Below are 13,453 nucleotides of genomic sequence, written 5' to 3' on the forward strand. Positions count from 1 at the left end.
TCCCTTTACTGTGCTTACTCATGACAAGTTACCCACAAAAATGTATGGTATTTAAAAACACTGAAAGAAATCCCATTACAGGCAATGTTTTTCTGTCTCCACTTAACCACAATTAAATTTCACACTAATTAATGGAATAGAAACATGGACTCAAGGAAAACCCCTTCCAGTAGACATTGAGATCTGGAAAACTGATTTCTTTTCAGTGTCTGTGTGCAAAGGTCAATCTAAGCCATGAAATGAAGATCAGAGCAGCACATCTGTGCCACTGTCATAAAGGTGATGTCAGTGTGCTGTTATTTTCCTTTGGGGGGGGCTTATAGCAACTGATTATAGCTTATAAAAGCTGAGAGCCCACATCTTACCATTTAATAAGAACAGATGGAATTAAATTAATCCCTTCTTGTATTACAGATTCTTATATTCAAGAAAAGATCAGGCATCTAAAGGGCTATGGGTGATATTACATGACTAATGTGTGGTTTCTTGATAGAAACTCCAAGATCAGATGGAGCCCTCTGGATACACAACCTCAACCTGCTTCCAACAGGTTAAAGACTCATCATATTGGTGGTCTACTTCTAAATGGAAAGCTTCCAGTGATCCACCAATGATGAAATAGGATCGGATTTTGATAAAGGGACCTCTTGATTCTCTGTCAAAATAGAACAATAAGAAGAAGTAAAAAGGGAGCATATAAACTCCCAGAACAATAGGGAAACAGAGCGTAATCTATATCAATCTGAGGCCATGCAGATAATTGAAAGAAGCCTGAGTACATGAAGAAAAAGATACATGCCTTGAAAAAACACAAAGACCAACAGGACATTTTTTAGGCGTATTGAAACCTTGTAAACTGAGCAACACTAAGCCTTCCAGTATCTGAAGGGGGCCTATAGGGATGCTGGGGAGGGGCTCTTTGTCAGGGACTGCAGTGACAGGACAAGGGGTGATGCGTTCAAACTGAAACAGCAGAGGTTTAGACTGGATATAAGGAAGAAATTCTTTACTGTGAGGGTGCTGAGGCACTGGAATGGGTTGCCCAGGGAAGCTGTGAATGCTCCATCTCTGGCAGTGTTCAAGGCCAGGTTGGACAGAGCCTTGGGTGCCATGGTTTAGTGTGAGGTGTCCCTGCCCATGGCAGGGGGGTTGGAACTGGATGATCTTAAGGTCCTTTCCAGCCCTAACTATTCTATGATTCTATGACTTGATGGAGACTGGACATTGTTAATAATTTATAGCAAAGGCTGAAGTGTTCAGTAAGAAGTTTTGCTCTGAATTTTGCAAATAACTACAATAACATGATTGTTTCATAAGAAATAAGTTGGTGGGGTTTTTTTGTAGTCCATTAATAACCAATAATTATATTAAACTACATCTATTCAACGAGAAACAGTTTGAAATCTGCAGGCTCATTTAACTTGTAGCCAGTAAATGAGACAGCAAAGAGGAATGTGACTCACTGATTAATACTGAAGCAGCTACCAAGAGATTAGAACTGGGTTAATGCTGTATAGAGATTTAAGAAGAGAAAAGAAGAGGACGCAAGTCAGAACAGGCAGCCTGACATCTATCACAGACATAATACAGAATTCAACTGATGAAGAATAAAGAAAGTGAATGCATGGTAACTCAGGTCCATATTGATCTACTGATAAATAGATCTTAAGAAACAAAGAGTTATTCGTTTTCTGACAATGTGGCAGTTTAGTGAGACATTTGGTTTAATTTGGCAGGACTTTTGATTAAAGAAACAAGCACTTTCCAATGGTAACAAGTAAATGTATGGATCTGTAAAACTGAAAGATCTGAAAATCATCATTGCTGCTGAATAACCATCAAATGTTTAAATTCCGTGTGAAATTTAACAACCGACAGTCAGCCTGAAAGTATCCAGCATTTACATCAATGTTACATCAATGCGGATGACAAGCCATGAAGATGACTCAAAGACTATTCAAGTGACAAACACAAAGATGAGGACAGAACAGGTAAGAGCTGGACAGCTACTAAATTTGAGTTATCTGAACAAAATGTGCCTAAGGTTCAGACAAAAGGTGTCACAGGCCACCTCATACACTTAGGATCATAGAATGGTTTGGGTTGGAAGCGACCTTAAAGCTCATCCAGTTCCAATAAGGGATTGCAAGTTGTGCTCATGAAATGGGCCACTGGCAACTGGAAAGTAGAGAGTGCAAGCACAAGAATATAACAATATTGTTGTATAACAATCTCCAAATATAATTTTTATAGCCACAAAGAGCTAGTGAGATCCTTACACATATATGTTGGGAAAAAGTGAACTGAAGTATGTATGTGAAATGGTAGAGTAAGGAGCTGGAGTTTACTAATCTTCAGTGTCCTAAGAGGACAGCCTTCATGATGTGACAGTGCTTATAGCTTTTACCATTGAAAGTGAAGAAAAGTGTCTTAAATAAAAATGATGGGAATCCTCCTACTCCTTCCTTCTTCCAATAAACACTGAATTAGCTCCTAAATGATGCACCAGTGACCAGGTTCTATCAGTGTAGACTTTATCAGTGCAGACTTTATCAGTGCAGACTTTCTGCTTTGCACTGATTTCAGAACATGCTGCAGTCAAATGGAATACCTGAATATTAATACTCCCCAGTTTGCCCACACTGGGCAACCCTTTAGCAGGTTTATGCTACCTTCTACTATCCTTTTCCAGTAGTGTTTTCTGGCAGTGTCTCTCTTTCAATAGAATACACATCATCATATATTTCTCCTACCCAACAGCTTTTATGTCATGTTACAGATCTTATTTAGGTCGAAACAGTGAATGTTCTTTAATGGAGTTTATATGGTGTGTTTTTTAACACCCTACCTGAATTAATTTATCTCCACAAGAATAACTTTAAAGTGGGATCTTGTACCTTTATCAACTTTATTTTAAAGCTGTGCTTAAATCACTTGGACTTCCTTTACTCTAAACCATAAAGCTGCTATCCAAATGTACAATGCAAAATCCAAACCAACAAAAAAGAGATGCACACAATCCTTTAATGACACAAACCGCTTTTTGCAGGTGATGGAAAGTCAGATCTGAGATATAATTCAAACCACCATGCACCTAAAGCTGCAATGCCAGACAACAAAGCAGGGGGAAATATAAGACTGAATATAGCCCCTCTTGGATTTAATATTGTGTCTTTCTCATCTCTCTGCTGATCACTATCATGTGTACATGTACTGCATTAACAACTAAGCACCTTTTCTTGGTCCTGATGGGCAAAATGTATATGTAACACTCTGTAATGTAGCTACAGTGAGCTGCACTTTGGGGATTTATCTGTGTTTGATGCAACACTGTGTACCTGTGAATGTCAGAACTGGGGCTGAGGCTTCTGAGTGATTCATTGTGGATCTGACCAGGGAAAGTTTCTTTTGCCACATTCCCGCTGGCACCTTTCCCAAGCTAAGTGCTACTCAACCAACCTCTTGTAAACTTTACACACAGCAGCTGCCCTCACTTGTTCCCTAATGAGAGTGGAGTGTGACTGAGGCTAACACAAACCCTGCAATCTTCCCATCTCTCTGCTACGGAACAAATGATGCAAAGAGATTCCTGCAACTCCCTGCTCTTTCGAAGGATCAGCTGGATGTTCCCATTGATGGCACCACTCCATGGGGCTGAGACTGTTTTCGTGTCCTTGCTTTCCTGAGATAATATATAGGAGCCGAATTTGGAGCTTAACAATGAAAAAGACAAGACAATCATTCAGAAGAGGACCAGAGGATCAGCATCTGCCTGATGTGTGTTCTGTCTTTAGTCAGGTCAATCTCCAGAGTCAGGAACATACAGAAATACAGGCAGACTTTTGCAGCCCAGCTCTTGTTGCAGACACTGGGACCAATGCCACCAGCTCTGAGTGCATTTGAACCAGTGCTAAAGTAAACGGAGCATGTGCCCAAGAAGAATAAGGACAGGATTTCCCAAATGTCACTGGGTGTAAAAGACTGAGATGTCATTTAAACTGCATGACTTAGTGGCACTAACCATGCTTGTATGCATTTGGTACAATAAGAGCCAGCTTTAGCAGACAAAAAAACACACATTCTACTGTAAAAGATCAAAATGATACAGCTGGGTCATGATGATGATCCCTCTCAATCAGTATCCCAAAATGTTATGTTTCACAAACATTTACAGTGCATAAAATGAACTATTGATAACGCTATAGCACCTTTCAGACTGGATCTGGAAGTTTTATAGATGAAGGGTAAAATGAAGTAAATGAGACCCAAAAGTTACTGAGTGAACCATGCGCAATAACTTTGTGAAGATGTGAAAGAACCATGAAAGGACCTCAAAGCTCCTTAGGTAACAGACAGACTTCATAAGGGCTTTGCTAGAACACTCTGTTTAGTTTCCATTCCTGCATTTCATCCAACATAAGATGGAAGTAGAAAACTTTGACAGATCCTTGCAAATCAAAAGAGCAAAATAGAACTTTATTTGGGGTCAGAAAAGAAATATTAAATAAGACAGAAAATGAAAGAAACTCGCTGGCAGGGCAATAAATTGGTTCATCTTTTAACTCGAACAAAAACCTTCATATCAAGGTATAAATGTAGGTTAATAGATATCACTCATGTTTAATAATTAAGCATCAGCAACTTTTTCTATTGATCTCAAGTGGCATGTAAATACCATGGTAATTGGTGCACTACACATCCAGAGCTCACTGCTTGGATAGATAAGAGCTTTGGAGAGCTGCCTTAAATTGGGTTTATTCCATAGCATCAAAGAATCACAGCCCAGCTCAGCTGAAGTTAGTTTTCAGGGTGATTCTTAGACAATAAAAAGAGAGACACTTTATAAACACATCATAGTCCTAGCACAGTTTTACTGTGAAAGCATTTTGCCTGTAGCCAGCAACGCTGTTCTTTAAGTGAAGCTGCATCTGTACAGAGTTCAAATGAGCACAGAGCTGAAAAGGAGAGAGAGCTCTGACTCCAATCAAATGAATGACTGTTTTGGCTTCATAATATGTTTTCCAGCCCTAACTTTAATCTAAATCAAATGCCCATCTTTCTTGCTGTTCCTGCAATGCGACCGCAGCACATGCTTAAGTATAGGAAAATTGCAAGTGCCTAACTACATCAAACTGTACTTCCATCTAGTCTGGAATCTACATCAGGCAGAGGAGAATACCTTCTGTTTCAGCAGAAAGAAACTATTCTCCATCACTAATTCATTTAGAAACTATTCCATGGATCTAGCCAAACAGCTGCTGGGCATGCAGATCTGGACAACCAAACAGGTCTTTTCTGTTTCTAAACTTGGAATTCTTCCCCCCAAGCAGTACAGGAATGTCAGAGACTCTTTACAGCGCTGTGCTAGCTGGTCTGGCATCTACCAGGTATAGAAACTCTGCTGGCAAGCTATTTGGATAGCAACATCCCTCAGTGTATTATCTGTTCCATAAGACTCTCACTATATATTAGCTGTCCGTGGCATACAGACCATATCACATCCCAGCACAATGAAAACTGTCCTTGTTTAGCTGCCAGCTGAATGGACAGTCCTAAAAAGGGGAATTTAATTTTAAAGCAGTGTCTCTTCACAACCTCCTGCAACAGCAAATGTGCAGGTCAGTGACAAGTTGCTTAAAGAGGCTTTTCACTTCAGTGATTCCAGCAGTGCCATTCCCACCATTTTAATGTCACAGCCCTCATCTGCCACTGCTTTTCCCTTTGGTGTCCTCACCCCATGAGACAAGCTTCTGTGGAGCTCATGAGATTTGCATAAGCTGCGTGTGTGCAAAACTTTGATGTGCATTGTCTTCACTGCCTCTGGATATAGGAAAAGGTGGCATCAAGTCAATCAAAAGCTGGTTAATTCAAATGAAACCCAGCTTTTGGTGTTTTATGCACCCTGCTCTATTTTGTTTGTCATTATCTCTCCAGACCAGTGACTCAGCCCTGTACAACTGTCAGCTTGATCACAGTGCTGACACATGATACTACCGTTCGGCTTCCATAGGCTCTATTTATGCCTCCCGTCCTCTTCTTTCAAACAGCCCAGCAAGAGAAATGAACCTCAGACTATGAAATACCATCAAAACTTTCACAACATAATGCAAACTCTGCCTTTTAGCCTTAAACCAGTGATGTGGCAAACTTGAACTGACTTCAGCAAAGAACGTCAGGAATGACCCAATGGCTTCTTGTTTCCATGCAGCTCTTCCTGCCTCAAGTGGTTCCCCCCACAGTTGTATTTGAGCATCTATCACCCAGTAAGTATCACTGATAGCAGAGTCCCTCATATATCTCCTGAGGTCTGTAGCTCCACACACTTGTATTGGTACAATATTGCAGTAGGCAGTTTTTAACGTTTAAACAGAGGACTAGGACATGCCTGATGCTGTAAAGAGCATCCTGAAGCTTGAGACATCACTTCCATTAAGTGATCAGTATACAGAAAAACAGAGTAAATGCCAAACCACTGCCATGGGATCTGATTGAAAGTCCATTCACTTAAATGGAAGCCTTTCCAATGACCCCACTTTGCTTTGGAGGATTCAAATGGTCATTACAAAGATAATTTCTATGGTAGCTTTAACTAACAAGAGGAGATGGAAAGTAGCCAAGCTCCCGACACTCATGAGCTGTTATACAGATTAGACTTTCTTACTCATGATTAAGTTATACCTTACCACACAAACAGTCCCCATAGCATTGAAAAGGAAAAGATAATACTTAAATGAGGACAGGTACAGAATCACAATATCATAGATTAGTTAGGGTTGGAAAGGACCTTAAGATCATCCAGTTCCAATCCCCTGCCATGGGCAGGGACACCTCACACTAAACCATGGCACCCAAGGCTCTGTCCAACCTGGCCTTGAACACTGCCAGGAATGAAGCATTTACCATTTCTTTGGACAACCCATCCCAGTGCCTCACCACCAGTAAGGAACTTCTTCCTTATATCCAACCTGAACTTCCCTGATTAAGTTTAAACCCATCACCCCGTGTCGTATCACTGCAGTCTCTGATCTGTAAGAAGATGTAACTAAGGAAATACAGAGAGGAAAAGAAGCAAAAACTGAAGGAAAACCAGTAACTTGTTTTGCAACCAGACCAGGTTATCTAAAGGAATGAACAAATCCCTCTTCAGAACTGACAGTGTTTAAAGGAATGCAACAGGCCTCAGCTTAACTTAGTGAAAGCAGAACCGCTTTGACCCCCCAGTTCAGTTGTTGTCTCCTGGTTTAGGTGATCCCATTCTCACGGGTGCCTTGACAGGATGTAGAAAATAATTACAAATGAAAAGGTTATTCATAATTTTTAAATGAGTTAATTAGTAAACCCCGCCAGAGTCACTCATTACAGTAATTAATAATTGATTATACTTGAAATTAAACACAATTTTTCATCAAAATCTAATTAAAGAGCTGCCTTTTCGCTTGTTGATTAGAACTCTGGCTCTGGTAGAGACAATCTTGGCTAAATATGTTTATGCTGCAGTGAAGCATCGAGTTTGATTTTTAATAATTGATAGTTCCTTTAGAAATTAGTAATTATGACCCATAATTACAGCAGTTCAACCTGATCAGCATTCCTGGCTCCTCGCCAGCCATCCATGGAGCCCGGTAAAGGCCATGGAATTTATGTGGATTAAAAAACAGGATGGGAAAGCACTCAACGGACCTAACCTTTTAACCACATTAACTGGGATTTTAAAGAGGAGCTTGAGCTTTTCAGGACTCTGGAAAAGGGGTTTGAGTTGGGGAGTACCGAGCGGCGTTCCAAACTCATCTCCATCTATCAAGCAGCACACACCTCCTCTGTTGGAATGAGCAGGCACCGCTACTATGAGTTATAACACTCCTCTGACACCCTGAGATAATGTCCAAAGGAACCATGTTCAGGGCATAAGGAGAATAGGAGACAAATGAGAAAGGTGAGTCCAAATGTACATAGCAAATGATGAAAGCTGAGTGCATATTTCATCAAACTGCTGCTGATTTCAGCTTGGTTAATTAATCATTCCTGCTCCTCTTCCAGGAGCACATAAAAGTGGCTGGAGTATGATGCAAGGCAGGAGTGGAAAAGTATCAGTCATTAAAGAAGTGTACATAAAAGGAACACAGGAAGAGCAATCCTTTGTGGTGGTGCTAATTATACTCATGTGAAATGAAAGCAAGAAATCTTTCGATCCAGGCTCAGATTTGTAATTCTAACCACAACCTTTTATAGATCATTAGTGTACAGGAAGTCAGAGTGAAATCAAAAAGGCTCATTTGTGCCATGAGAAATGGGCTTTTTTCTTACCCATGATCACATCTGTAAGCGTCTGACAGCTAGAGTTTAAGCTACAGACAGTTTAAACATAAGTCTAGGAAGGGACCTTTGAGAGACATTTATAACACAAATATCACATCTAACTGAAGGCAAATTAATGGTAACACCCCGACTTTACAGGCTGAAAACCACAGTTTTCACTTCTAACAGTTCAATTACTCTTCCAACAACCACCGAGAATGATGTTTTGCAGTGAACACTGACAACCCTTATAGACCAAAGGAATTCAGGTCATGCAGAGCTCCAGAATAATCCCCTCTTTGCCACCCCAACTTCCTCTAGTCAAAAAAGGCTCTGTTGGACCCCAGGCTAACCTCAGTCCTTCTCCACCCTCCCAGTCACCCTTGTGAACGTCAATAGAGTTGGTGAAATGACTAGCATGTGGCACCAAAAGATAGAATAAACCTGCATTTTTGTAAGAATCCTAGTTCTGATCCTGTCCCATCAAAGTCAATGGTGAAGAACTCCCATGGATGTGGATGTGACTGGGACACCGACTTCACTGCCTGCTTTAACTGGTTCTGCTGGTGGGTTTGTCTCACTCCAGGTACACTTTATGTAATAGAATGGAATCAGTCCATACGTTGAAGGGAGCACTCAGGTTTTACTAAGCTCCCCTGGCTCTATGCTCTTCATGACATGTGTTAGGCTCTGCACCATAGCACTGTAACCACAATTAAGCCAACAGAGATCTTATTTCCCCATCCCTTTGTACCACAACCTGACCCTCTTCTTCCCAACCATTAGTGTTATGGGTGGGTTTGTAGAGAAATGGAAGAAAAGCATAGAAATAACCAACAGAAACAAGCTTACCTATGAAATACGCCAGCAGGATCACCAGCGTGACTGAGATGACAATGGCACTCAGGGCAGCACATTTCCAGTTACAGTACTTATAGGGTTTCTTCAGGTTAAAGGCAGGCCTAGAGAAGGTACTTCTGGGAAGGGGCCTAGGGGGAGGTGAGTACACAGTGCTGGACGTCAAGGGATATCCCGGCGACGTAGTACAAAAAAGGGGAGAAGTGCCTCCAGGTTTGAACAGGAAGTGCCTGAGGGAAGAAAGACCAACAGCAAGTGATTCTTCACACCAGTCGAAGCTGAGGGAGATGTGGGGTGGGAGGATGGCGACTGCTGCCGGGACGAGGAAAGCAGCTCCACACAATGCTGGCTACGGACATGGATGGCATGCACGGAAAGAGAAAGAATCCAAATCAAACTCGAGTCACACAGAGTAAAGGAAATCAAAAGAGAATGAAAACCCACAGTGCCAACAATGCCACAGGGGACTCTTCAAGGGCAGGAGTCCTCTCTGTGGAACAGCTGGCGTTAGAGTGAGATGAATACCCCAAGCACAGCTACGACAGACTGGTGGCACGGGCCTGCTCACGCTCCCATAGAAATTCCCTATGGAGACTGAAGGGAAGCGTAGGTCGGATTAAAGAGGGGAGGGTGTTTACCAATTCATTGATCTCTGCATGACAGCGTTTTGGGGGGGGGGGGGGATGGCATCGGTGAATGGAGATGGGGAAAGAGAGCTTAAGCCATTCCATAGCACCCAAATTGTCACAGAGGGGAATATTCACACTGCCCCCGCTCGGCAAATTTAAGCGTGGGACAATGGCACGGCTAAAGGCATCAAAGCCCAGGATTCAAGTCCTGTGTGTGGCCAGTGGGGAGAGGCCCCTGCTCGCAGAAAGCAGTCCAGAGCACCTCCGTTTGATGCCTGCCTTTAAAAAGTGTGAATAACTGTCAAAGGCAACAGCGTTTCCTGTCCAGTGACACGTTGGGAGGCACCGTATTTTGCCCATCATTACAAACACAGCCTGAGAGCCAGCCTATGAGGACCTTGGGTGAGGCTCATGAAAGTCAGCACAAAAAGAACCCACTGCAGTCCATGAGCTCCTGAAATGAGATGTCCCAATGGGAGTTCTCTCCACAGGAATCCTAAATGAGAAACTTAATTTTGGTGGGACATCATGAAACACAAGGCATTCAAATCCCAGGTATGAAACTTGGGGAAACAGATCTGACTCGCCTATCACCATGCTGATGTGAAGCCAAAATGCAGCTTGTGAGGACTGAGGAACAGCCCCAGTGCAGTTTGCACATTCTGCTGTGGTTTACAGAGCCAGACTTGCAGGCAGCGTAGATGCAATCAGCATGGATCCATGGGAGTCAGTCAAGCCAGTGGGTTATCCCAGATGAAGACGTGACTCTTATTTTCCCCTCGAAGCCACTTGTCACAGGGGGAAATGTCACATGCAGCAATATCACCATGCAGAAAAGCCACTGATTCATGCAAAATAAAGAAACACATAATTCTCCCAAATAGGTGTTTGCAGTATTCCAGCCATGGGTTTATTGGTACTCCAAGCATGACTGCTGAGCAGTAGAGAATGAGTCATTATTTCCACTAATGCTCTACATCAAAACATTCCTTTTTACAAAGACTCAGATACTATCCCGTGTTTCTGGAAAGTATTTAGGCACAGATGTATCTGTTCAGAGCAAAGAGGTACCTGCAGTGTTCAAGAACATCAATTAGATCTTCAGTTAATGATAGCTATCAAATTAGAAAGTACCAGCACAACAAGGTCAACAGTTTTGGCATTAAGTGGCAAGTTAAAAACTGCTTTTAACTTAGAAGTTAAGTGACCAAATGTTAGGTAAAGATGCCAGAGTGGGTGGATAAGTCAAAAACAAAGGTTTGGCTTCCACACACCACTAGCAGACACTTATGAGATTAGATATGTGGCAAATATCAGTTTAACAATGAAGTATCAGGCTGCTGGCACAAAAATGGTTTAAGATTTCTAAGGAAATTAGCTTAATCTTAGTTTATATGGGACTCAAAATTGCTGTAGGTACTTCTTGCTAATGAAATGGCTTTCAAAACAAGGGGAAAAAAGCAAGCAGCATGCTGTGGCTCACTAGCATATTAATGAATCTGCCATTAATATGGACAGGACACAATGCTCCAAGCCCCAGAACCTCAGTTCTAAAGCCACTTTGGAAGAGGCGAGCAATGGTGTTGCCCTTAAACATCATTGATATGACCAAATGCTTTCATGCAAGGATCATAATGACTGTACAGTAAACAGGAAGACCACGGAAGTGTCACATACCCATCATTGTAAGCACCGTCATGTCGGGAGGAGGTGAGAATGTCCATCTCAATGAGGTTGTCCTGCAATGTCTCTAGGAATGTCTGCTTTGCTATGTTTCTACATACATATGGAAACATGAATGAAGCCAGTGAGTCATGCATATATGAAGTGTGATCTTATAAACCACAATGGTTATAGTGCAGTTGTGCATGGAATTAGAATGATGGACCATATATTTATATGTATAAGATGCTACACATATACATATATAGCTTCTAAGAGTGTTCACTTCTCCCTCTATACACTGTATATATGCATATACACACATATAAGCACACACGCCCATGTGCATGTGTAAAATAAGCTGATGTATTTGTTCATTTCACATTATCTATTGCCAGTGACACACAAGACTGGATTCAGAAGAGCAGATTTCAACCCAGGAAACAGCTCTAACCTTGCTAAATTCCTGCATCCATCTCATTGTTCCTTTGAAAGGGCACAGTGCAGCATCTATAGCCCACTGTGGCAGTACTTAAATCTAACATCCTTATGGATTTCCAGGGCAAATCTGACACTCCTTTGCTTAAGTTTCAGTTTTCCATTTGAGAACTTTAGAGTTATCAATTTGATTAATTTATTTTCCATTGTGGAGCAATCATTTGCTATTTAGAAGTTTCAAAATGCCGAAGATGAGCATTCCAAGCAAAAGTTTCCCATGATAAGCAGATAAAAGCTGGAAAATAGCTATGCTGTAACCCAAATTCCAATATCAGAGTACTGGCTGTAATATGACTAATACAGGCAACAGATATTTAGGGTCTGCAGGTGCAAAAGCCTGGGTTTGGCTTTGCATACAACAGTGGCATTTTGCAATCCCTGGCCTCCCTGGCAGGTACTTTGATGAGTCACATTTCGGTCTATATATACTAAATGGATTTGTACTTCTGGAGGGGAATAGAAGGAACATAGAGAATTAAGTCAGCGGCACAGCTGGGAACAGACTGTGTCTTTTACACCTTCAGGCTTGTTTCTCAAGACCTGGCAAAAGAACATTCCTGGTTTTGCCCATGTCTGTTTTCAGCATCAAAACTGAGTCTAAGCCTGAATGTGAATCAATTCCCAGGCTGAAATTAGCACCAGGAACATAACAGCATTGTGACACTTTATCACTTAGGCAGGATTAAACACTTACAGGATATAAGTGACATGATGTGAACTCAAATGAGAACTCCTCTGTCAAAGAAACTGGATTCAGGTAACATGCTATACCAAGAGAATGACCAGCCCTGTCACGTTATACCAGCCTTGATGTCACCTCTTCTAAATCATCCTCAATCTTCATTTTCATTTCTACCTCCTCCTCTTCCTGTTGCTAATGCCAGCACTTGTTTAGCTCAACTCACTGCTTTTGGAGGCCTTTGGGCTGTTTTGACAGAATAGATCTACACCTTGATCTGAAGGAAGGTAAAAGTACTCCTACTTGTAGCTTTGGAGTAAAGTGGATCAACATGCATGAGCTGTGTGCCATAACATTTGAGACATCAATCCATCCCCAAGTGTTTGCAGCTTCCTCACATTCCCTGGGAATGCAGGAAAGGTTGGATGTTGAATTCAATGCAGAAAGAAGCAATGTGTGTGCATGCACTGAGCATTGAATGGGTAAGAGGCAAGGAATCTAGCAACACACCAATCAATACAAGTTCATCAGGAGTTAAAATCCATGTCAAACCCGTTCCATGAATTTCAGTTGTCAATAAAACAGGGTTAGATAATCATATCATGTATGGTTTTGCAACAGAGAGGTCGCTGGGTCATCAGGGTGATGAATGTCCTCTCTGAAGGCTGGGCAGAGTCTGCTCCCTTGGACATTACCTGTGAATAGCTGTCTAGTTACACAACATTCTCCCTTCTCATTATGAGCTGTAGTGGCAGAAGCTGACCTTACATGATTACCACATGAAATTCCCTGGGAATAGGAAGCTGTTGGTTTGTCAACTAGACGTCCATCT

At 41.7% G+C, this 13,453-nt stretch overlaps 1 protein-coding gene across 1 annotated transcript in view; it reads right to left on the minus strand.

Moving 5' to 3' along the window:
* The window catches only part of TENM4 (teneurin transmembrane protein 4), a 404,484-nt gene that overhangs the window by 196,232 nt on the left and 194,799 nt on the right, over nucleotides 1-13,453 (minus strand). Inside the window, exons 5-6 of the mRNA XM_034073053.1 lie at nucleotides 11,460-11,558; nucleotides 9,148-9,383 (exon numbers count right to left, since the gene is read on the minus strand). Coding sequence (XP_033928944.1) covers nucleotides 9,148-9,383; nucleotides 11,460-11,558 — 335 coding nt within the window. The remainder of the gene's footprint in view (nucleotides 1-9,147; nucleotides 9,384-11,459; nucleotides 11,559-13,453) is intronic.

This window comes from Melopsittacus undulatus, chromosome 2, assembly GCF_012275295.1.
Source record: "Melopsittacus undulatus isolate bMelUnd1 chromosome 2, bMelUnd1.mat.Z, whole genome shotgun sequence".
In the NCBI taxonomy this organism is placed as follows: domain Eukaryota; kingdom Metazoa; phylum Chordata; class Aves; order Psittaciformes; family Psittaculidae; genus Melopsittacus; species Melopsittacus undulatus.